At 37.0% G+C, this 26,978-nt stretch overlaps 1 protein-coding gene across 2 annotated transcripts; it reads right to left on the reverse strand.

Moving 5' to 3' along the window:
* Window positions 1-1,471: 1,471 nt before the first annotated feature.
* On the reverse strand, window positions 1,472-17,732 carry LIPK (lipase family member K; the record flags this gene model as incomplete). 2 transcript variants are annotated; one of them, XM_082853865.1, is made up of 9 exons in its annotated part: window positions 1,472-1,711; window positions 5,259-5,330; window positions 7,714-7,785; window positions 9,645-9,791; window positions 10,576-10,712; window positions 12,052-12,161; window positions 13,363-13,462; window positions 15,530-15,644; window positions 17,628-17,732. In XM_082853865.1, the coding sequence occupies 9 exons, from the start codon at window positions 17,730-17,732 to the stop codon at window positions 1,472-1,474; spliced, it is 1,098 nt and encodes a 365-aa protein (XP_082709991.1). The 2 variants fall into 2 exon arrangements, with proteins under 2 accessions (XP_082709991.1, XP_082709990.1); XM_082853864.1 differs by having other exon boundaries at window positions 13,363-13,561.
* Between the last annotated feature and the right edge of the window lie 9,246 nt (window positions 17,733-26,978).

Here is a 26,978-nt window from a genome sequence, read left to right on the forward strand (position 1 = left end):
CTGAAAAATGGTTCCATGTTAAAGTGTTCTCCCCTCTAGAAGCTGCTAGTTCAGATTCCTGAACATGAAATACAAAATCAAAGTAAAAGTATTAAATTGATATGATTGGTGAGAATGATGGTGATGTACCTTGAGACTCCTACTGAAAATAAATTATAAATTAAGATAGAATATTTTTAAGATGTAGGAATAAAAACAAGAAAACCCTACCTGATTAAGAAATACAATGTTGTAGGGGGGAGTGACCCAGATAGCAGAGTAGGAAGACCCTGAGCTCTACTCTTCCCATGGGCACACCAAAATACAACTATTTATAGAACAACTGTCAATGATAATGACCTGAAAACTACCAGAAAATATTTTCCACAAATAAAGATATAAAAAAGGAACAAGACAGGAAGGAGGGGTGAAGATGCAGTATAGTCAAGGCCTGCACCCCTGGGTAGAGGACCCACTTAAAAATATATTAAGAGGGTAAATCTCATGTTGTGTCCTTACTACAATAATAAAGAAAGAAAGAAAGAAAGAAAGAAAGAAAGAAAGAAAGAAAGAAAGAAAGAAAGAAAGAAAAAGAAAGAAAGAAAGAAAAAGAAAGAAAGAAAGAGAAATAAAGGAAGGAAGAAAGGAAGAAAGAAAGAAATGCAAAATTGACTCTTAGACAAAACACTGAGAGAATGGAGCATTAGTGATCTGCAAAACAAGAAATATTCAAGGAAGTTCATCATGACAAGAGAAATAAGACACAGGGAAATAATGTAAATAAGAAGCTGGGTTTCTCAAGCTTCTAACCAGAGGTACAATAATAATAATGATGTTAATAATAATTTATTATTAATAATAATTGTAGTAGTTTAGTACCATTGTGGATAACAAATTACCACAAATTTAGTTGTTTAAAACAACATATATTTATTATCTCAATTTCCATGGGTCAGTAGTCCAAGCATGGCATAGCTAGGTCCTCTGTTCAGGGTCTCACCAGGCTGCAATTCAGGTGTTAGACAGGCTGCTTTCTCAACTGGAGGCTTTACTAGGAAAGAATGGGCTTCCAAGCTCATCCAGGTTTTAGGCAGAATTAATTTTCTCATAGGTGTATGACTGAGAGTCCCAATGTTTTGCAGGTTATCAGCTGGAGGCCACCTGCAGATCCTAGAAGTCACACACTGTTCCTTCTCATGTGGGTTTCCTCAACATATCTGTTTGCCTTTTCAAGCCAACAAGGAGAATCTCTTGCTCCAGTCTGCTAAGATGGATTCTTACATAATAGAATGTAATCAGTGGGTGACATCCCATCACCTTTGCCAATTCTCTTGTCTAGAAGCAAGTCTCAGGTCCCTCCCACACTCAAGGGGAGAGGATTACACAAATTCATGGACACTGGGAGGTGAAAATTATTGGAGGGGTCACCTTAGGGTCTGTGCTCCACATTTTTATGACAAAAACCTGCTTCCTTAGGGAAAGGAAAATGTATTTAATTTTGCAAACATTCCTCCATCAATCTAATTAGGTCTTGGTAAACTTCATAGGGTGCATCCTGTCCAAGGTAAAAATCCACATGATTGTAGTGTGGAATCAACTTGAAATAGATAAGCCTGGTAATTTTAGGAAGTAAATTCTCAACATCTTTGAGATCAGCCACAGGGTCCTGTCCACCGCTCCACACTGCTGTTGGAACTTCCATCTTAGAAACGTTGTATAGGGGAGGTGTACGCTAAATAAAATTGAAGAGAGAGAAAAGTAGTTTTCACAGAAAACCACACTATAGAAGTAACGTTAACTGTCAGTTGTTAAGCAAGTTCTTCAAATGCTAAAAATGTGCAATTAGTACATACTTAATGATATATAAACATTAACATGTTAAAAATACTTGAAAGTACTTTTGTGCAATAATATGAATTGTGGATTAAAAAAAGACAACCATTATATTCCTGATTTTCACTTTTGGGAAAAAAGAAAAGGATCCCAGAGTAAGAGAGGCTCTCATTTCTATGGGGGACCATCTTTCTAGTAGCACTTGGGTTGAGAGTGTATCCATTTCAAACAAAATATTGAATAGAATAAATATAAATATCCCTTCTTATATGCAGAAATCGGGGCTCAGTGGAGTTAGTAACACTTGAGAAGACTCTTTAGGGGGCATTGAGACTAATGTACAAAAAAGACATTTGAAAATAATGTTTAAAAGGAGCCAGCCCATTACAGAGAAATAGAGTGGCTATGATGCTAATCCCCTGGCAAGTTTCCCTTCTTTCTGGTAACACAACCTTTCTTGTGCTGATTCAACAAATCCCAAAACCCCAGTTCCAGAGTGGTCCAGGGTTATCAGTCCTGGTCAATTAGTCCTTCATTCTTCTGGCCGCAGTATAATTGTACGAGCAATGGGCACATTACTAAAATTGGGTCAGAGTTCTCTCGGGAACTTTTTACCAGAGCTATTGAGAAAATATTGCCATTTTCTTTGAGTTTGCAGTTAAAAAAAGCTTCATGAGCTAGGTACACACCGTTACCATTGTACTACTATCTTGGAAATAGCCTAAGAATGGAAACAGCCTATGCAAGCAGAATTGAAAGAGACTGAGAGGGAGAGAGAAAGAGAGAGCCTGAGAACGGTATATAAGTCCCTGGCTATTGTGCGTTTACCACTATACCTTTTATTTCAGTAAAACTAAAACATTTTTTAAAAATATAAAATAAAGTTTATTTCTACTACTTACAATGGAAAGAGTTGCATATTCTATGGACTAAATTGTGTTCCCCTCAAATTCATATGTTGAAACCCTAACCCCAAGGTGATTGTGTTTGGAGGCAAGGCTTTTAGGAAGTAATTAAGGTTAAATGAGGCCATAAGGTTTGGGTCCCAATCCAATAGGATTTGTGGCCTTATAAGAAGAGGAAGAGAGAGAGATTAATGTCTCTCTGTCTCGTCAACCACATAGAGGAAAGGCTATGTGGATACACATGAAGAAGGTGGCTTTCTGCAGTCCAGGAAGAGAGCCCTCACTAGGACCTGACTGTGCTGGCACATTGATCTCGGACTTCCAGCTTCCAGAACTCTTAGAAATACATTTCTGTGGTTTAAGCCACTCAGTCTATGGGATTTTTTATGGTAGCCCAAGGAGATTAATACACCATAGTTAATTTTGGCAGCAAGACTAGGAAGAAAAGGTAACATGGACCAGGTTATAAATCCTTAGGAAACAGTAACATTGGCCAGGGAAACGTTTCTAAGAGGACTAGAAATGTGCCTGGGGGAGACCCCTGACTCGGTGACTCTGCACCTTGAGTTCTCCTAGTAGAGAGGTATGAGGCAGAGCGCATTGGTATAGTCATTGCACATTTCACTGTCACTGGATGGGTCTTTGCATTACCAAATTTATCAAGTATAATTCCCCTACCCTGTAATACTGGGAGGCCTTGGACCTGGGCTTAGGAGCAAGTGGTAAATGGGGATGTGTAGCTATGAGAAGGCAATGTGAATGGCAAAGAAGGAAATGAGTGCAGATTAGCACTGACCAGTAGTGCACTCGAGGGAAGGGTGAACTCAGAAGAGCCTGGTGCAAGGCCCCAATGCAACAGTGCAACTGATGAAAGAAGAGGCATGCTCTTCCTGACTTGACAGTTTTCTCAGCAGAATAATACAAAGCATAAATATTCAAATGCAAGGATGGAGAGACATAAAGAATAGAAAAACAACACAGCACAGAGTGGCAAAAATATTTGCAAGTTTTAAGGCACAAGTGGGTCTCAGGGGCCTCTGAAATGAGAATACATTTACTGCAATAATTTAATACCCTGCTAAGAATGAATGGGGGAGCCCAGAAGATGGCAAAGCAAAAATGAACATCAAGATCAAGATCCAAATGATATATGGTGGCCTTTGGCCAAGAAATAATTTTTTTACTTTCTTAGTTTTACAGGATTGGTGATTATATTGGTAATCACACCTGCCTAATTTATGGGGCTCTGACTTACAGTTGTGACAAAGGTTACTGATGTTTAAAACTTGTATATTGTTCACCCTCAGTCTGTTTTAGGTTTTCTTTTTTTCCCCCAAAGTTCCAAGCAAAAGATTCATATTTGAACCTGAATGGCCATGTATTTTGATAGAATCTGCAAGCACAGTGATGAACTTAATACTTGTGATTCAACTCTCATTCAAATAGGTATTTGAGTCTTATAGGGTAAGGCCATCATCTAAAAAGCTTTTCTTAAAGCAACTGTGTACTCTTGCTAGGGCAAGGAATTGGTTAATTACAAGAGTAAATAGTACTTTGACACAGTGTGTGAGTTTGTGTGTGTGGGCACACACCACCCCACACACATATAACTATAGCAGTTTAGGAGAAAAATCAGATTTTTCACACTAGTTGAAATTATGCATTTTCACTATTGTAGTTATTATGGTGGCACTGAAATTGATTTTTTAAAAGTTTCCAAAAAAAAAAAAAAGTTTCCAAATTTCCGTCCATATCCTTGATTTGAAAAACCCATGTATCTTTGATGACTATTTGTTTAATTTAAACTCAGTCTATCAGCAAGAGGCCAAAGCCATCATTGGATTTCCTTACATATTGAAAAAACATAATAAAAATAATAATAACAACAACACCTATTTGCTTTAATATAGAGTTTTTGCTCCAAAAGTCTTCATGTATAATGTCAAGAAATATTTTGACATATCATTATCTGGCAGATAGGACTGCTTCTCCTTAAAGGTGATATTCCTGTCTGGAATATCTCTAATAATTCATGTACTTTTAAAAAATGACTAGTAAATGACATCCCAAAGAATTATTAGGAACATGTTAGTTCATTTTATGAGAGACAGTTAAGAAGCCAGAGAATATGCTTCAGAAACAAAATTATGTATCTTTAATTCTTTCTTTAAAATATGGTCTTAATTAAGTGCTGAGAATTTCTATTTTTTGAAAAGGAATAAGTGTAGTGGAAGAAGAACGGACTTTTGATCCACGAACTCCTGTGTCATATTCTGGTTCTTTATAAGCTAAATAATTTTGACAATTTACCTAAAACTCTCTGAGCTTCTGGAAAAATAGAGACAATAATATTTACCTTGGAAGGTCATTCTGAGGATCAAAAATAATGTTATGGCACATGGTAAGAACCCAATAAGCAACATCTGATCTATACAAAATATCTGGCATAGTGAATGGGGCCTAGTAGGTGCTTGATGAGTAGATACTATTTTTTAAATTCACTTGCAGTATGCAATTGTTTGATTATTGTTGATATTATACCTGGTGGAAGTGCCTCATGTTCTGATCAGGGTTTCCCCAATCAAAAGCTTGGAACTGACCAGAATTAATAGCCTATAATAAGATAAAAATAATAAACATGTTAAAATGATGCAAGAAAACAACATACATTTAAAGACAGTTAACAAAAAATTTATAAAATGGTTTGACATAATGTCCCACTCTTTAGCACATGAGCTAAAAGTCAATATAGATTAATAAGTCAAATAATAAAAATGATAAAAATTGATACTAATTCACGGAACTGACTTACAATCCTTTCTTCCCCTCTATACTTTTCCAACAAAAATCCTCAAGCAGTGATGGCTTTAAATATTACAATGTTGTATACATAGAAAATGTTTGAAAGATGCTAAATTGAATGATTCTTGAATATCCTGGCTTCAGGAATTTATATATATTTTAAAAAGGCACCAACTATACATTTCCTACATTAAAAAATGACTGCTATTATTATTTAAAAACTTTATGCCGTATCATCCTTGTCAGATGGTCTAGGATATTATGATTATATTCCTTATTCTTAAACATTTTTGTTACTTTTGAAAGGAATGTTCACTCAAAGAACACCCTCAGGGCTTTCTGAGGTATAGCCTCTGTCTGTCTGTCTCCTGTCTGTAGAGCCAAGCAGCCCACCATGTTGTCAGTAATTTGGCCATGGACTGAGTGTCTGAGACAGCGTATGTAACCTGTTTTCATTTAAAATTTTAGGCTTCAGATATTAGAGTAGAAGCATTAATACTTCTAGGGGATCCTTCTTCTGTTATTTGCTACCCATGTTGGATTGAGGAGACATAATTTTTACCTTTACCTCAAGCACTTCATTAAATTATTCTCAGACTACTCCAAGGATTTTTTTTTCCCCTTAACTTGAATCTCAGATTTTTTTTTCACATTGATTTCGTTCTGATTTTGTGTTTGAAATGGTTCCCATCGTGATTTATATTGACAGAGGCAGTAGTCTGCAGCTGTTGAAATTCTGTAGGTTTTCAGCAATGAGAGGCAATAGAGTGTACAGTTAGGAACTTGGGTTCTAGCATCAAACAGACCTTGTTTGAATCCAAGCTTAATGGATTATTAAGTCTGTGATCCAGGCAAGATATGTAACTTCTATAAACCTATTGTTTCATCTGTGCAATGGAAATGACAATAACATTCTTCTTATAGGGTTGTGAAGATTAGATATGGTAATGCATAAAAAGCATGTAGCACCTGGGAATGTTCAAGAAATCACTCTTTTTATTAATATTACTACCATCATCATCATCATTTGTGCCTTAGCTCTCTACATAACTTATGACCAAGTGTTTTATCTCCCCATGCCCAGTTATTTCTAGTCTGAAGAGACCTTTCTGTCAAAGGAGAAGAGATATCTTTAAGAAGAGTCAGATGTGAGATGTGTAAGGGGTTGGTTATGACATCTGTAGAATGGGAAAATCAATGCCTTCATTGAAAGATTGTTATGAGAATTCATAAGAAAGAATGAGACAGAATTAAATCGTATATTTGGACGACAAGGACACATAGTAAGTGCTCAATAAATGTGAAATTGAAGTTGTATTTCCTGGAAAGGCATGCCTATCAGAGTCTACCTGTCTCCTCACCAGTAGGAGGCTCTGTGTCCAGAATATCTTTCTTCCTGTAGGAACTTGAAGGCTTATCTTCTGGGGGTGGAACTCTTCAAAGAATTTCAGAAATCCTCAACTAGTATTTCAGACTATCTATAGCAGTGATTCTCAACTTTAAAGCATGGAACAAATTTATCAGGGTGTAGGTTAAAATTCAAATTCCTAGGGATCTCAGATCCCTATTAAATGTTTTAAAGTATTTAAAACTCAAAATGTGTAATTAAATATTAAAACTTTGGGAAGACCTTTCCCCCCATACACACACTCATACATACTTGGCTCAGAAAGCTATACCAACAGAATTTGACTTGCCAAATATTGAGTAATATAGTAACAAAAAAAAACGTAACCCTTAAACTGAGAGTAAAAACAGAAACAATCTATTTTAATCCCTCTCTAACGTTTAATTTCCTCTGAATTAAGCAATATTTCCACACTCTAAAATCGCCCATATCCCAATTAGAGGATAAACAGATCTTTTTGGAATAGCCTGTATCATGTTATATAAAGCTCTATTAGAGCTAATGATTTTGCAAAAGAGGAAACACAAGCTTTTCCTAAAAAAGGCAATTCAGAGTAATCTAAAGGTCAGAATTTAGTCAGAATACCTGGGAACCCAAACACCAGATACAGAGGACATGGAGAATAGACGGGAGTAAAGGAAATCAACATGAGTTGATGCTGATTCCAGAAACATCCACCTGACAGTAGCAGAACCTGCAAAACCCTGCAGCGAGTTCTCTTGGGAGTGCTCCTCAGGGATCTTGCAGAGATATGTGCGTGTCATATCAGGAACAGGGAGCACGTACCTGGGCCCAGTGCAGCATATTCTGAACAGATGTTCCCGCAGGGCTTTGTGACAAATAAACATCTAAGCGACTCTGCAAAGTAAAAAGATTCTTACCTGAAGGCTAATCATATAATCACACCACAAGTAAATCTGAGTATCTTTTTCTCTCTCTTTCTCTCCTCTCTCTCTCAAGGAATAAACATGTACCATACCCTCTAAAGACATATTAACCAAAGAAGAAGCCCATCTTTAAGAACTTTTTTCTCCCTCATTTCCATACTTCTGTCCTGGGCAGTATCTTTGTAAAGCCCACAGAGGGCACCCTGCTGGTCAAAGACAAAAGGTAATGTACCTTTTCTTTCCAACCTCACCTCAGACAGGTCTAAGAATATAGACAGTCAAGAGATAAAATCCCCAGTGATCTTCTCCTTCACCCTGTGATAAGTCCTAAGGGACATTCCCAGAAAGTTGTTCATCATGAAAGATTGAGAACAGATCTGAATGTTTTATCATGCCTTCTTAAAAATTTGGTAAATGTTCTGCAGGACTCTTTGACAGTTTGTGGGACATAATCCATCCAGTATTTAAACCTCTATTAATGATTAGATTTCTTTTTGAATCAAAAAAATCTTAATTTTTAAATATTTCCAACAGCATTTTGTTTGCTTTAGTATACAAGAGAGTTATTTTCCACCAGAGTGAGTATCTGAAAGATCTTGGAGCTTTAAAAAATATAGCTACTTATGAGCTACCCAAACCTATGAAACAATACCAAAATCTCTAGGGTTGAGTTCTGGACATGTGTAATTTTTGAAAGCTCTACAAACTCTACTTATGTATCCCTGGTTATGCTCCACTAAAGTAAACATCCTTGCAGGCACAGTAATATTCTATAATCCAGTCCACAACAGCGAGAGAAAATGGGCAATCTGACTATATAAATGTACAATGAGGGCATCCAACGAATGTTCTAGGATGTCATTTTGTGAAGTCTTTCTTTAGCAAACTCTTAGGCCATGTTGAGAGGGTGTTTTTTGAAATTGTCTCTATTGAGTTTGCTTAAAGGTCTTTTTACTTAGCTCTACACGGTACACTTCCATCTAAGTGAAAGGCAAGCATGGTTTCCCTAGTAAATTGAGAAAGTAAGAAAGTCATGTGAAAGGCAGTGGCTAAGGCATGCTTTGCATAAACAGCCTTTTATAAATCTTGCTTGAAATCAAGGAAAATATTAATCACCACGATCCACTGAGGGAGGCAAGGGTCTAGGCAGAAGTCTGTGAGACAGACGGAGACCAACTTCAACTTTGTCCCACCCCTGGTTTCAAACCTGTCTGCACTCTAGCTGGGGACAGTAGCTTCGTCTTTTTCTCCCTCCCACCCCTTCGGGTCAGTTAGAGGTAGCTAAGAAAGGAAAGGCTCTCAGTTAAGTTGGAAAGGACTTGATAAGAACCTCAACAATTATCCCTCTCAATATCACTTGAACAGTGAGTCTGTAGCTGTTATTGAAGAGCCATTCCTTTACCCCTTTGGATAAAAGACATAAGTCGTTCACAAAATGACTATGTCCAAATCACCTATGAAAGTAGAAAATTGGTTAAAAATTAGATGGCTGGGCTCACTCCCTGAAATTCTGCGTCAGTAGGTCTGAGATAGGGCTCAGGCATAGCAAGATAAATTTCAAAACCATAGCCTAAGTGAAGGACTCTTTAATGGTGACGCTTCGTCCAACAACAAGAATTGGTGAGAATTTTCAGCGGCAGAGACTTCTCAAATCCTCCTATTAAAGCAGGTGGACTCTCAGCTTTGGTTGGAAGCTGTAAACATGCGAGCTACATTCCAGGAGACAAAAAGGAGACTTTGAAATGTGGTTTCCATGCAATGTAGAATGAACTCTCCTTACCTCTGTGCAACAAAACAATTGCTTTCCTGGATCTGACTACTTACACGTACCATGTTTAAGTTTTTTGGGTCAAATCCACTCCAAGTAAATAGAAAGTTGCTGCAAATATGATGAAATATCTTCTGGTTGCACACCTTGGTGGCAATGAATCGGTCAAAAAATATGTGAGGATAGAACATCTTGTCACCAAACAACATCTGCAAGATTGATTTAAGACACCATCAAGCTTTTTCCCAAGATCTTTTACTTGGAGTGCTTTTTGGGACTTCCCCTAAAAAACTAGTCCCCGTAGGAAATTGGTAAGCCTTTGGAGTCAGGGTTGCCTTGGTTTGATTCTAGACTCTGTCTCTTATACCTTAGGAAAGTATTTAATTTCTATTATTTAATAGAAATTAATTTAATAGAAATGAATTAAAATCTATCAAATAAATTTAATTTCCATTATCTTGAATTTCTTCAACTATAAAATAGAAAATTAATATGCACTAAGTAGAACTGCTGTGTAGATAATAGGTCACATTTAAAACGCACTAGTGCAGACGGGAGTAGGCAAAATAGTGGAGTAGGAAGACCCTGAGTTCATTTCTACCCACAGGCACCCTAAAATCACATGCTGTGATCTCAACTACTACACTATACTGTCCTTGATAAACTAGGGGGCACCAGAGAGAAATTTAACCTACTAGATTAAACCAATCAATCAATCAAATCAGCTCTTGCTGTATCTGTGACTGAGGAATGACATGAGAGACAAGCCTCTAAGTTAAAAATGAAGACAGCAGGGTAGAATGGCAGCAGAGTGAGCACCCTGAGCCCTGTTGGCAAAATTGTACATCATCAGTAAACCTACATGTGTACCTCGAGCATTCCTAGATGTTTGTAAAATGTTATTTGTCTCAAGCTGTCTTCTCTTGAAATCAATGGAAATAGGGCTAGTTTTAGTTACTACAGATTTAAACTTGGGGGAAAGTTGTCACATACCTTGATTACTTTTCTGGAAAGAGTTGTTAATTTTTTAATAGGAGTTTGGGTGTATTTCACAGTGGTGACTGGAGCCAATGCAAAAAATATCTTAATCCTTTTAGCCAGCTCTGGATTAGTAGAGAATGCTATGAAAGCTGAAAGGGAAGAAGATACTAATTCATAGATTTAGAACAATTCTTAATTCACTTTAAATTATAGTAAAAGTAGTTATATTTAAAAAATAAAACAAAGAAACTCAGAGTAAGTACCATTTTTAGGGAAGGATTTTTGAATTTCTGAAGGTGGAACTGGCTAATTTGGAATAAAGTGAGTTTCCTGTCCCTGAAGGATGCAAATCTACTTATAGAGAATGTTGCAGAAAGGGTTCAAACATACAGTGTCGGGGCTTCCCTGGTGGCGCAGTGGTTGAGAGTCCGCCTGCCGATGCAGGGGACACGGGTTCGTGCCCCGGTCTGGGAAGATCCCACATGCCGCGGAGCGGCTGGGCCCGTGAGCCATGGCCGCTGAGCTTGCGCGTCCGGAGCCTGTAGCTCCGCAACGGGAGAGGCCACAACAGTGAGAGGCCCGCGTACCGCAAAAAAAAAAAAAAAAAAACATACAGTGTGGGGCATGTCTAGGTAAACTCCAAGGGCCATTCTAGCTTGACGATAGTCTTTGGTATCAGACAAAACTGGGCTATAATTTTGGCTTCCCATTTGCTAGCTATGTGAAAACTTGGGCAACTTAACCTCCCCTGTATAAGTCTCAGTTTTCTCTATCTATAAATATGGAAAATAGAATCCTTATAGAATAATTCTTTTGAAGGTTAGATTATATATATATATACACACACACTTTCTAATTGGCTTTATCACCATTAGAAAGGATTCCTAAGTTCAGCCGTTTGTAAAATATGGATGACAATGCTCTCAAATAACTGGTGTAAATGCTGTTGGTATTGTCAAGGTCTCTAGCTGAACAGAGAACAGTGAAGAGAATGGAGTGCCTTATGGCACTGCCAACGTAGCCCACCCACACACATCTAGCCTATCCCAGCACCCACTGGGAACTGACTAAAAGTCGCACTGGTTGTGACATATAATCACTGAGATTTGTAATTCTCTGCTTTTTTTTTAGTGTCCCTCACTAGACTGTGAGCTCTTTAAGGGAAAGATACATACCATATTTATTTATCTTTGGTTCCCCAGTATCTAACCTGGTGTCTGTCAAGTGTTGTTGGGTACACAAATGAATAAATAAATAATTGTTTCTCTTTCAGGCTTATCCATCAATCTCCAGATCTAGTCCTGGGGGAAAAATCCCTAAGTCATCCACACTTTATTTATTTGCTCTTCAGAAGCCAGCCAGACAAGATTGTTTCCCAGCTCAGAGTCCCCAAGCTAGAGACTGCACAGAGGGAAGAAATCCTGACCCCTTTCGTGAATATGAAGAAGATCCCCTGACACTCTCAGATCACACCTGCCCCAAACACACCAGTGGTGGTGCCTTGGGAGTGGCCCACATAGTAGAGTCGCTCCTGTCCAGTTTTCTCTATGATAAAATTGATTGTGGCTGGAAGGTCATATTTAGCCATCTCATCCAAACTGCCAAAGAAAAAGAACAACATTGGAAAAAAAACCCATCTCATCTTTAGGCTTGCAATACTTAAACATATTCATTGCAGACCTAGATGTTTAGCTTTTGTTAAATGTAATACTGGAATCAATACGTGATATCATGCGTCTATGCAACTTTTGAGGATATCACCTTGATTGCAAGAATAACTTTGTTAAGAAACTGAAATCAGAAAAATCTGACTTGCAAAAGCCTCCAGAGGCTTTTCACTTAATTCTATAGCAGATTTACCAAACTCCCTTGAAAAGAAAAGTTACCTGGAATGCTATTTTAAAAACAGAATAAAACAAAGAGACTTGCAGACTTCAGCCCAAACAGACTGAATCAAAATGTCCAGGGAAGAGGCCTGGTCATCTGCATATTTATCAAGCACTTCAGGTGCTTCTTTCCTGTATGTAGTTGGGAAAACACTCATCTAGGGAATCATGATGTTATTTGCAATTGTGCCATGACACAACTGCCCTGGAGTGTGGAATTAGGGAATGCAAATTGGCTTCCAGGAATGAGGCCAAGGAACAAACAGCTTTAGTGACCTTCAAGGAATGGTTCTTAGCTCCACTACAGGTGCCGGGTTTGCCTCTGTGACTCAGCTGGCCTAACTTCTAAGGAAGACAGCGTCCACAGGGGCTGCTGGCAACTCAGCTCCAGGGACAGATTTCAGCACCACCAGCCTATGGAGGGTAGAGTTCCTTTACTACTCAGTGAATTGGAGTGTCATCTATGCTAAAGGGCTTGGCTCATCTTGGCTTATCATGAAAGTCTGTTTCCCAGGATTTTCAACCAGACCCTTGTTTCTGGTCCCATTTCTTGATCAGTTTCATTTTTCCTCTTTAGTAAGGGTACCAAGTAAATTTCTGGGGTGCACACTGACAATATGATAGTCCTGGAATTAAGCTTTCTAAAGTTGACCTTTGCATCTTGATTTTTTTTTTCTTGCGTATATACTTTACACACACACGCGCCAAGTGGAGTATTTAAAACAACTCTCGAAGCAATAATAAGGACATTTCTTCAGAGCTTGTGAAGAAAACCTGCGTAGAAAAAGAAATGTCCATTTCCTTCTTGTAGATTCCATAGTGTGCATTTGGACGGAAAGGGAAAATTCAAAGAGCAGTCATCCATATAAATGAGCAACGTACACACTTTATTCATTGGTAGTATTCCCCTTACCTGAAGGCCCAGTATTCTGGTGATGTGGTTGACAATTTCACGTGTCTTCTGGACCAGATGTTTCCCCGGCTGTTCCCCATCCATACATCATAACAAACATCTGCCAGAAGGAAAGCCAAGCTGTTGTTGGGCAGGTTGCAAATCCAGTTACTGGCAGATGCAATTAAGCCATGCTGCAGATACACAGCAGGCTTTGCAGCTGCAAAATACAAGTAACAGGAGTTTTTTATATGAACTTCCTTGGTGCTTACAAGAAAATTCTTTTTCCTGACTCCCTGCAATACGGAAGGAAAGTTAAGAGATGAAATTTGGCACCAGGCAAGCCGAGGTTCCAGGGTTTTGAACTACTTCTGAAGCTGGGCAAGTTATTTATCTTCTCTGTGTCTTGTTTTTCTCTTTGCAAAATCGGAATTATGTGCAGTGTATTGTATTGTTATACAGCTATTGGAGTCAGATTGCCCTGATTTAAAATCTCTTCTGCTACGTGTTAACCTCTTTGTGCCTTAGTTAACTTATTTTGTAATGGGGAATAATAAAAATTGCTATCTTATAGTGTAGTTATAAGAATTAAATTAGAATTAAAATACACAAAATTCTGTCCAGCACAATAAATATCTGCTCTACAATTATTCACATTAACAACATTTTATTTCTCAAAAAGCAGCTGGTGACAAAACTAAGCTTTTTCCAAGATAATAACAAAGACAATAAAAAGTGCCATTTATTGAATGTTTCCTGAATGCCCAGCATTATGCTAGTTAATTTGCATTGTCAGAAAGCAAAATGCAAGGTTTTAAGTGAAATTTACACAAGGTTAAATTGTTAATTTGACGTAAAAATCCTACTCACAAGTAGAATTGGAACAATTTGACTAAAGAAAGAGAAAAAAAGAAAGAAACGGGGAAGTGGTGCTGAAAACACAGAGAAGAGAAAGAGAAGTGACTAGGATATTTCTGTCTTTTATAAATGGTCTGTGATGCTGTGTTGGTACCCCAGGACTTTCCCTTAGGTCACCTTTGGAGCTAGAGCAGTTTCCTGAGATTGAGTAGGCTAGATTGGCCTCTCAGAAAGCCTCAGCCGTCTGGAAGTGAGGATAAAGTTTATATCCATTAATCCATCTTTTGAGGAAAAAGAGAAAGAAGAGGTGTTACTAATTCTGCTAAATTACAGCCAAAGAGCTGTCACGATCCATAGCCCCTTTCTAATCTGAGCCCTTAGGCAGCTTCTCATTGCAGAGACAGCTTTCATCGCATGCCTTTTGGCAGCTACCTGGCAGAACTGATAAGATAAAAGTTTGTGGAAACAAAGTTCTTGTGAGTATTTCCAAAGGTAATGGAGTTATTTTAGGGGATGGTCAGTTCTATAAAGTGAACAGCACCGTTCCACCTCTCTCTCTTTTTTAAAATCTAGATTGTCTCTTTAAATAACTAACCCTTCTGATACTGGAAATTTTCGTTATACAATGCTCCAGAGAAAAAAAGGAGCTAAGAAATGAGAGAAGAAAGCAAACAGTTCTTGCTAAGTGGATTCCTCTCTTCTCTATAGGTATCAACCTATATGGTAGGGAGCTAGAAATGGCTCTAACTGCATTGAAGTATAGAACTAATAGGGTTAGATTTACTTTAAAAAATAAAATCCCAGTGACTTGCATAGAGAACTAATTACAAATGAAATAATCCCAGTTAGAAAGTTGTTGTAGTAGCTGGAGCACAAGATAATGGTGAAGTTGAAGCCTGGACTTGAGCAATATTGAAGCTGAGAGTTTTCAGATTAGAGAGAAGTTTGGAAGGCAAAATTGATAGGTCTTGGTTATTGGCTGTGTATAGGAAGTGTGGGAGAGAAAAGTACCAAAATGACCCTAGAGTTTTGGTTTTTAAGCCTGGAAAGTGGTATCTCTAGAGTAAGACCAAGTTTTCTTTTGTTTCTGTGTTTGTTTGGAAAGAGGACAAAGTGATGGAGGAAAGGAAAGAGTAAATAGTGTATGTGAAAATGCTTTAAAAACTCCAAAGTGTTACGCAAATGAAATAGTAGAGGTGGTGGTGATGATTTGCCTCCACTTATGGAAGAGAATAGGCTCTATTTCAGAATAAAAGATGCCCTGCTGCTATCGTCGCATCCAGGAATCTCTCCTTAGGTACTATTGCTTTCATAATGAAATAAATCCCACCTGTTCTTGGACATGCTCTTCCATGAGGAATCCTGTAAATTCCGAGGATATAACCATCTTTTGTCACAATGTCGTATTTTTCATAAGGATAACCCCAGTAGGAAATAATCTGGCTCTAAAAAGAGGAAACGGAAAGGTATACTGCATGATGTAATCTCCTGATTTTTATACCCACATTTCAATACAGTACTTTAAGTCACAACCTACTGTTCATCTCTGTATCGGAACAGAATGTAGCAGGAAAATCAGGATAACTTGAGGAGGGTTTTAAAAGGAGGATGCATGCAAAGGCATGGGTAAGGCAAGGTGGTGGGTTTCCATACATGCTGGTTTTCTTGGCCTGGTATTATTAATGCACTCTAGTTCACTCTCCAAATGTTTGATGGAAAATGGCATGTTCATCTTACGAAGGAAACCATACGGCATTGTGCAGAACCCTATGGCTAGTAACAAGTGAGTTGTTACCAACCTTAGACCTGAAGGGAGATGGGAGAGAGTGGTTACAAGACCCTGAATGAGAAAGTCAAGTAAAGAGGGCCATATTGAGAGGGGCTGTGACCTTTAGCAGAGGGAGGCAACTTGCCCAAGATGACCTTATGGATGGAACCAGGGCAGTAAACCATCTGGTCTCACTCCTCTCCCACCTTCTGATCTCCTGCTCAATATGTCCATTGGCTGAACTGAACTGAAAACCAAAGGTCAAAGGAATTTAACTGACCTAGTTCTTACAGGGCAGAAAGAAAAGTGTAAAGACTAGAGAGTGGATCTAAAGGGGTAAAAACAGAAGATACCTCACCCACAGATATACAAGGAAGAGGGGAACTACCGTTTATTGGTCATCTTCCACATAGAAGATGGTTAATACCCCTTGTTTTATTAATCCATATAACAGGTCTTTGAGATAGAATTATATCCATTTTATAGTTGAGAAAACTGCATTTCAGGGAGAATAATAATCTGTCCAAGACTGAACACTAGGAAGAGATAAAGACAAAATTTAAGTCAAAGTTAGTTTAGCACCAAAGAATATGCTTTTATGATAGGATTATGCATTTTCCCAGGCCGGGCACTCACAAGAGGTGTGCACGTATTGTGCAGCTATATAAAGCACTGGTTATGAGAGCCCAGACTCTAGAGACAAGCTGTATGGCATTGAATTCCAGCTCTTCCTCTTATTAGCTGTGCAGCTTTGGGCAAGTTACTTAACTCCTTCGTGCTTCATTTACTTGAACTGCAAAATAAAGATAATAATAGTATCTCTTCACAGATATGTTGTGATGATTATACACACAGTAAGTGCTCTATAAATGTTTATTATTCTTCTTATCATTAGAGACTAGCCAAAAAGCAGCCAGACCAGGGAGGAAGAAAGTGTCTGTGAATGTGGAAGGAGGAGGAAAATATTTTCATGGAATGTGAGCTCAGTAGTGTGGTAGAAGCTTAGGAGTACCTGCTGGATACTTTGGAGAGAGAAACAAGAAGAGACACTAAGTAAAAAACATCGACAGTTCCATTCTTAAAGTTCTAATACAAACTTGGGTATGGGTGAGGACTTCAGGGTGTACAACGTACACAAGAAATTGTACATTTCCATTGGAATGAAGCATTTAGCAAACATTTGTCATTTGTCTTGTTTTTGTTTTTTGCCTAGATCTGTTCCGTTTCACTTTATTCCAGTCCACTTCTGGTATGAATTCCTGCATGTTAAGACACTTTTGTTTATAAGCAACCCAAACCAAATCTGGCTTACTAAACTGAAAATGTACATGGATAAATTAAAGGAACTGCTCTAGAAAGAGCCTCCGGAAGAGCTCAAGTATACTCCATAGAGATCATCAGTAGGAACTCATGAACCTTCTCTTCAGGAAACCACCATGAGATGGTAGTTCAAACTACCAGCAAAGGAAGTATTACTGCCCCAATTTGGGTCAGGTCTTTCAATTCTTTGGTTAGTTAGCTATGCCAAGGGACACGGGAGGAAACACAGATTTAATCAGTTTAGAATTTTTAAAAACTAGACAGGTATACCAATTGCATCTAAAATGACAATAGCTTAATAATTCCTTCTCTTAGTTTTTTTCCTTAATGAGTGACTTACAATATTCATATTAGCTTCCGGATTTGTTGAGCTTCCTTCATTTTGACTACCATATATAGGTCCAAGAAGAAGCATCCAGCATGTTGCTGTTAAAAGCTGCCACATTTGGAATCTGCCTGGGAAAGGAAATATTAATATATTTGTCATCAAAGAGAATTCTACAAGTGAAACTCAGTGTAATCTTTCTATAACACTACTGAGAGAGGGAGTAGAAAGATGTTTCTAGGCTGTGTCTTAACAAGTAATATACTTAATTATTCAAGACTCATCCTATGAAAAATCTGAAATGGTGAATTTTTAGTAAGAAAAAAATGAAAGAAGAAAATGAGGAAAGAAGAAATGAAGAAACCAACATCAATTAAATCTCCAATAGATAATCAAACAAAAGGAGATTTATAATTCACAGAAAAATGTAATGGCAAATGTATTAATCAAAGCACATTTAGTATCTCTAGTTATCAGATAAATTAGTACTCTTCTGATGGTGGGAGTGAGCATTGGCACAACCTTAATGGAAAGAGATTTATTAACATGCATTGTGAATTTTAAAATATTTATATCCCTCACTCAGTATAATTCTATTTCCAAAAGTCTATCCAAAAGAAAAAAATATATATACAAGCATCATTTATAAAATTATCCCTTATTGTCTATGTTAACATAGTGAAATTTGCCAAAATAAGACATTGATAAAATAAATTATAGGGGCAGAAGAAAGGAATTATTCAGCCACCAAGTATTATGCTTTTGTATGATATGTGAATTCCTATTATATAATATTAAGGGCAAAACAATGTAACTTGTACATACATTTTGATAACAAAATATAACGAGAAAAAAAGGACTAAGCATCAAATTTTAATTATGGTTATATCTAGGTGATAACTATTTGGGTGATTATTTTCTCATTTTTAAAGGATTCTCCATACTTTCTAAATTTTCTATATCCAGTATTTATTTATCATAAGAAGGAAGTTATTTTTCAAATAGAAAATTGTGAAAATTATGAGGGGAAAAAGATGACATGTATTCTTCATTTGGCTTTTTTTTTCCTCATTTGGCTTTGAAACTACTTCAGTTTAAAAACAAACAACAACTGCAAAAGTAACAGAGGGGGACATTTTGCAGGACACTTCCCATTAACTACTATATAAAATGAAGATCTTCAAATTATGTTAGAAAACACGCTATCTGCTAATCTGTTTTGTTTTCCTCTAGAAAGAGATAAAGACAAAATTTAAGCCAAAGTAAGTTTAGCTCCAAAGCAAATGCCCTTATGACAGGATTATGCGTTTGCTTAGGCCAGGCAAATAAGAATTGTGTATACACGTTGTCTTCTCTTGGTATCCGGGTGAGATCAGTTCCAGAACTCCCCCACTTTCCTCCCCCATGGAAACCAAAATCCACAGATGCTCAAGTCCCTTATGTAATTGTCATAGTATCTGCATATAACCTATCCACATCCTCCTGATATTTTAAATTATCTCTTTATTACTTATAATATGTAAGTATTATAATGCAATGTAAATGCTATATAAATGGTTGTAAATACAGTGTAAATGCTATGTAGATAGTTGTAACACATGGAAAATTCAAGTTTTGCTTTTTGGAACTTTTTGAAATTATTTTTCTGAATATTTTCTACGTGGAGCTCACAGATACGAAGCGCTTAATGTCTACTATGGGGTTCTGTAAAGCAGAATAGTCACTTCTCTCTCTTCTCTGTGCTTTCAACACCACGTTCCCTACTTCCTTTTTCTCTTTTCTCTTTCTTTGTCAAATTGCTCCAATTCTACATTTCGAATAGATTTTTATATCAAATTAACATATAAGAGAGATGGCAAATCTCACCCTGTAGGAAATGGAAGGATTTTTCAGACTATGCCTTCACTATTCTGTTACAGAAAATTCCATGAGCTCCTCTCTTGGATTTATCCAAGTCATAATCCCTGTTGACTATATGTATTAACATAATTAATTTATACCATAATTAATATGATTAACTATATATGAATTAGGTAGTACATATGTAATTTTATATTAATGTAATATATTTATATATAACTAATATTGATTAATATAGCCAAATTCTGGTGAAACTCTATTATAATATGGTAGTGATAATAATACCACCACAATAATTATTGTTACTATTACAACTTGTTTTGAGCACCTATTATGTGCCAAGTAAAGTATCAGACATGATTGTGATTATCTCATTTTATTCTCAAAATAATCCCAAGGGATAAGAAATATCATTCCAATTTTATTTCCAATGAAACCTGGTCTTGAGTTCAAGTCATTTGCCTGAGGTCAAAGAGGTAGTGATGGAGCCAGGATCTGAACTCAGGTTGTCTGACTCTAAAGGAAATGCTCTGAATCATCACGCTCTTAACCACTCAGTCCGTTCAGAATAGACATACTAGTGTTCTCTGCTAAGCACCTGGTTAGTGTTACCTGTGGCCTATACACCACAGCGATCATAATCACCATTAAAATCAATATAGACTTTTAGAACCCACCCCAGCCAAACCAGATGAGCATCTATGGGGGTGTGGCCAGGGATCTGCATTTTAAATCCTCATTTCAAGGGATTCATGTGCATTCCCAACCTGTGAAAGACAGACTGACTGGATTCCTAGAGAGGAGAAAATGTTTCATTCTCACTTTTGTCTCTCTGAGACCCAGCATGAAGGTTTTGAGAAATGAAATATTGCCTGCCATATCAGTAAACAAAGGATGTCACAGTCATCAGCGACTGCAGCCCTTCAATGGCAAGCAGGTGAGTCCTGAGGGAACTCAGGAAGGAAACAAAGAATACTTGCCATCTAGCAGGCATCAGACTGCAGCCACTCCAAAAGTGAGCCCTGAGGAAACTCAGCATGTGAAAACACAGGATACTGGCCCCAGATAGCTGAGGTGCATATCAAAGGAATGATTTCAGTGAGTCCAGACTCTTGCATCTTCCCATAAATAGAAACGTTCTAAATTCCTTGAGAGGTCTAGTTTTCTTTCATTAACAGTTTCTTTTGTTCCTACTACCTGCTCTTTGTTGCAAAACTCCTATATATCCTACCTCCCCCCTCGCCTCCTAGGAGCAGTTTTCTCAGGGTTACTTGAGATGTTGCCTCCTGGGCTTGAAGTCCTCAGTATGCCCACTCAATAAAACATAACTCTCAACTTTTAGGTTGTGTATATATCTTTTAGTCGACACTTCCTATAAATGTCTGCCAAATAGACAGATGGATGAAAGAGAGAATGAGTACATCATTTAATCTTAAAGACTATCCCAAATTGACTCACTATTTTGTATCATATCTTTCTTGCCTGCTTTCATTTTACCCCACTGCATTGCTACTCTCTTTTTGACAGTGAGAGCTGATTAATACCTTAGTTCAGGTCTGTATCTTACAGGAAGGTAGTAGGGCAATTTAAAAAAATTAGTCTTTCTTTCAAGACATTTACAATTTAGATGTTCCAACATCTGTTGAGTGATTGATACTTGAGGCATCTGGGTTACAATCATTGGCAAGTGACCCTGGGACCCCTGAGTTAGAGCAGATCTGACCCTCGAAGGGCAGGCTGGAGCGCTTGTGTGGTTTGTAATGATGCAGGGAGGAGGGCTGTGTGCTGCTTATAGGAAGAGCTGAAGTCTAGTCCCCAGCGATGGAACAAGAATGTGTACTAGTCATGACACTTTGTATTTTGCAGCCATGACATAAAGCCCATTCAGCTACCTTTGTTTTGTTCGTCTGTGTAATGGATCTGGGTGTGGAAAGGTGACACACCCAGGCAAGAGGTGTCTCTGTGTTATATTTTCTAAAGAGTAGCATGTTCTAACCAAACAGGCTTTGTTCAGGCACTTCTCACCAGGGCTGTGCTTACCTGTGCTTTCTAGGCGTGTGTTTGTAATAGGGAAGAACAAATCTGACTCCATGTTGGATCTGTTTCTTTTACTTTAACCTTTGCTTTCTGTTGCTTTTGTTGCAAGTTACTGTAATCACTGAAAGGATGTTGTCTATAGCTATAAGCATGCATAATGACCTGTCTCAGGGAACCCTGCCCCCTCTGCCTGAATGTTAAACTAAACTACCTTTGTTCACCTCACAGGGAAACATCCTGACCCTGCCCACCTGTGAATGGCTGCAGGAAAGAAGAAATTAACACATCCCCTCCCTGAGTCTGGTGAAACCAGGAGATATTATGCAAGACTTATGGCCTTTTTACTTTACCTGCTCACCTCCCCCATCTCTGTTCTATAAAAGAAGCTAGCATCCAGACCCTGGTAAGATGGTTCTCTAGGACTCTAGTCCACCATCTTCTCAGATGCCTGGCTTTCTGAATAAAGTCGCTGTTCCTTGCCTCAACACCTTGGCTCCCGATTTATTGGCCTGTCGTGTGGTGAGCAGTGAGCTTGGACTCTGTAACATGTTTACCTGCTCTGCCTGATCTGAGCCTCCCAATATTTATTATCATTGTTGGGTAAATCCACCTGATTCAGGCACTTCTACTTAATGATACTCCAACAATCCTCTAATCTCTTTGACCTGTTTCTAGGATAGCTTCCTGATGAATGCATCCTACATTGACCTCCTGCTGATTCACACTAATGTATATATGGATGTTTGACTAAGAAGAGAGAAGACGTCGTAAATTCCAGGGGACTTTTAGTCCTTAAAGAGGAGACCCTTATCTTCAAGAACCCAGACTAAATCAATATAGATTTATTTATTATAGGTTTATATATATATATATATATAATCTACACAGACTATATTGCTTTATTACTCTAAAGCATTTCACATTGCTTTCCTATAAAACATAACTCTCATAAGATGCTATTTGTAAAAAGAACTCATGGAAAACATACATTACAATATTTAGACATAAATATATGTTTTTTAGACTATATATATGTATATATACAAGCTATATACATGACTTGCTTGGAGAGTCTTAAATTACAATATCGTAATTAAGACTCAATATGGTCCTGCAATCAAGACTCTGTTTAACTTATTTAATTTACTTTTCCATAGTTTTATTTGCTCTTAGAATTTTATCATTTGAATAACACCAATTAAACATTACTTGACCCATATTTTCCAAAGAATACACTTGGGAAATTCTAGTTTGATATTTATTTCTTTTTCTATTCATTATACACTGTGATGAAAGTGAATTAAAAGGACTTCCCTGGTGGCGGGGTGCTTAAGAAACCTCCTGCCAATGCAGTGGACACGGGTTCGAGCCCTGGTCCGGAAGATCCCACATGTCACGGAGCAACTAAGCCCGTGTGCCACAACTACTAAGCCTGCACTCTAGAGCCCACAAGCCACAACTACTAAGCCCACGTGCCACAACTACTGAAGCCCATGCACCTAGAGCCTGTGCTCTGCAACAAGAGAAGCCACTGCAATGAGAAGCCCGCACACCACAAGGAAGAGTAACCCCTGCTCGCCGCAACTAGAGAAAGCCTGCACGCAGCAACAAAGACCCAACACAGCCAAAAATAAATAAATAAATTTATTTTAAAAATATTTAAGGAAGAAATTGTTACAATTAAGGAAAAAAAAACACCAAAATACTAAGAACCGTGTTGTTATATTTACAGAGTTTTTAAGAACATCCTTATCTTATGTCCCAGAGGTTCTGCTCAATAAGTTTATACTAAGAGGATAAATTCTCAGTTTGAATGTGGAGGAGAGCCCTTTGTATAAAATTACTTTAATGCTTGTTATTTATCATAAAAAATTAAAAACAGATTTTTAGTTATAAAGGGTTGCTTAAATAAACTATGTTAATTAACTTTTGTAGATAAAGCCATTAAAATATATATGAAGACTATATAATAACATGAAAACAAACTTGTAATAGTATGTTAAATGGGGAAAAATTATTGTTTGGAGGAAGGGTTAGTCTTCATGCTAGGGTATGCAAAGACTTTCCACAAATACATACACACATAACTAGTTTTTAAAAAATCAAATTCTAGATCTTTTACTCTCATATATATTCTCTCCTAAAATTCATATGGCCCGAGATTTCTAACTTCAAGGAGGTTCTCGTTTTCTAACTCTACTTTACAAAGGTAAGGTGAAGCTCTCTCCTCTTTTGAATCTTAACCATGGTGAATTGTCCCAGGTTGTAAAAAATTCCGAGGCCCCTCACAAAGGAACACTTCACAATATTGACATGGGTATTGGGAAAAGGAGAGTTTAATCAAGTATCAATCCTTTTTCAAAAGCAACTATCTCTGCAAATCTTGTAGTTTCTAATTCTTTGCTTTCAAAACACTGAAAAAAGATCTACTTGAGTTGTTAGGAGGTAAATCATTAAAAATTGTTTTTGTAGATGCATCACTGTGATTTGTGATACAGAGCTTCGAAAAGTTCAGAGCTGAATGGCATTAGGTAAACATGGTTTTTCAGCAATTTACATCTGTCAAATAAATGGAAAAGAATTGATTCTAAATTTTGTGTCATCTGTGAATAAATAATAATTGTCATTGGGTGTATGAATTAAAAGGAAATGTTTCATTCATGTCATTAAGAGATTCATTAAAAATTTGATTTTAATGCTTAATAATTATTCATTGAACTTTTAATATATTTATGATCCTTTGACCAACTGTATTCTAATAAAAATTACAAAGACAAATCATTAAAAAATTAAAAGAAAAATGCAACCTTATAAGAAGTGAAAACAATTTAAATTTTAATGTATATCCACTTTTTAGTTCCAGAGAAGAAAGATCAATTGATCAATAAAAGACTTTTTAAGCATATAAATAAATGACACTAGAATATATATTTATGGAAATATATAAAACACCTGTAAGAAAAAAGTGGAATGGAAATATGAATTCAATAAGAAAGCAAAAGATATAAAATTTTAATCCATTAATTAAAATATTGTTTTCAATGGATAATCTTGGATATTAAAAAACTACTCTATTGAATATATTTTTTAAATTGTATAACAATTTCAATTTAAACTGGCAATATTTGTGAGGTACCTTAAAGTACATCCTTTGAAACTATTTCGAATTCTGATAAAAATTATTCATACGTCAGCCTAAAAATATGTAAACATTTATAGAGTTTTGCAAAATTTGTTTGGGCCTATAGTAGCAAAACCAAATTTTAAGCCACTACAATTTTATTTTTGAATATCTCAAACAAATAAGCAAATCAAAAAAGTATGATCTTCAGAAACTCTGGAAGAATTACTGCAAAATGATAATGGTTATATCCAAATAGTAGGAATAACAATTTTCCTTCTTCTACTAGTTTACTTCTTGGTTACATATTTTCCTCAATGACTTTATTAGTTTGAATTATTCTCACAATTAAAATATTTATTATAGTGAATATTTATGATATAAAACATAATAATATACTTACACTAAATAAGAATACTTAGAAATAATTAGCTGTAAATTTAAATGCAGTGAACTCTGAATAAAGGTTCTAGAAGCTTATGGGGCAAAGTCCACAAGTTTTAGTATTTCCACCTTGTTATAACCATTTTGGCAGTTCCTCATAGTTTTTCTTAATAATGAGATTTTTGTCAGTGACACAAATAACTGGGTTTGCCAGAAGCCTGCTGTCTGTCATTTAAAATATCTTGGCCTCTGACACAATTTCTCTTTCTAGCTGACACTTTTAATCTAAAACTGATTAGGGTATTTACAAAAATTTAGATTCTGTCTTGCCCTTACCTCAGCATCCTTCACAAAACTCTGATATTCTCATCTGTTACCAAAGTATAGTGACTCACAAGGTTATACAACTATTGGTAGCAAAGTTAATCAGAATCTAGATTTAAATTACTTCTCTGTTTTCTGAATTCCCCCACCCACAGAGTGAAAGAGTTAATGAATCAGGAAGATTAATGAGGCTATGAACAAGTGAAAGAAAGGAAATGATTGCACAGGTGTCCAGGCCTGAAAATTTCAGATTTGAGGATTAAGTATTTTTGTGTCAAAGAAAGAAGGAGTAGGCAGCTGTGATAGGATCTTCAAATAGCACTGAGAGGCTTTTTAGAGCCCAGAGCTATTGCTCTGTGCTCCAAGCCCAGAGGCATCAGAAGACAAAGGAGTACCAGGGTGAATGGGGAAGAACAGACACAAAAGAGAAAAGAAAAATAAATAGCAAATATCTAGAAGGCACTAATTTTCATGGCTCTTCTACAATATTAAGGAAGAAGCACTTGTTCTGCTTGGCAAAATAGCCTCTGAAAGATTGCTGCGTTAAAAATTTTAATATAAAATAAATAACAAAAGAAGAGCTGTGGAGGAAATAAAATTTCCTTCAATTTTTTTTAGACGTAAGATAGGCCAATGAAGAAATATTAAAGCAAGCTGCTTTATAGTAAAATGACTCCTTTAATATCATATTCCTATCCCCAAATTTAATTCCACACTATCATATTTCCTGCCTGAAGTGTTGTGTGCTAAAGTGACTATATATTTGATATATGTGATTATATATCTTTTTCAGACATGAGGAAAATCTGGTGACAACTTTTTTCTTAATTCTGGAAACAGAAAATAAAGCATAAGTATTAAAAAAAAAAAAAGGGCTTCTCTGGTGGCGCAGTGGTTGAGAGTCCGCCTGCCGATGCAGGGGACATGGGTTCGGGCCCCGGTCCGGGAGGATCACATATGCCGCAGAGCAGCTAGGCCCGTGAGCCATGGCCGCTGGGCCTACGTGTCCGGAGCCTGTGCTCCGCAGCGGGAGAGGCCACAACAGTGAGAGGCCCGCGTACCGCAAAAAAAAAAAAATTTTTTTAATAATAATAATAAAAAAAAGAATAAGTGTATTGTAAAAGCAACCAAACAAAAAATAACAACCTTTTGACTTTGATATATAGAATTAAAGGACAATCATTTGATCTCTCAACGTCTTGGCCGGGGGATATTAGTCCATCAGGTTGGCTCATCCTCATCTCCCTAGACTTGAATGCAGGTCTGCAATTATGAGGACTGGAAGAGCATGTATTCTTAAATAACATCAACATTAATATGAACCACTTTTTCACACAACACTCAGCAAGGCTATTCATTATGAAGCAGGGGGAAGGAAACTGCAGGTACTTCACAAATTATAAGGGTCCATCAGCAGGCATATCACTTAGTACAGTGATTCCTGCCAATTCCTGCCACATTTCCCTGCAGATGACCTTGCTCCTAAGAAAGAATATTCAGGCTCAAGGCCATTGGAATGAGACAATAAAGGGCTTTTTGAAAATGCTAAACATTTCTAAAAACATTATTTAAATATTATTTCCCAAAGTCCTAGATGCAATCCCAAAGAAAGATCTCTTAAATTCTTAAAAGTATCTTTC

The sequence above is a fragment of the Leucopleurus acutus genome, assembly GCF_964270905.1.
Source record: "Leucopleurus acutus genome assembly, chromosome: 14".
NCBI classification, from domain to species: Eukaryota; Metazoa; Chordata; class Mammalia; order Artiodactyla; family Delphinidae; genus Leucopleurus; species Leucopleurus acutus.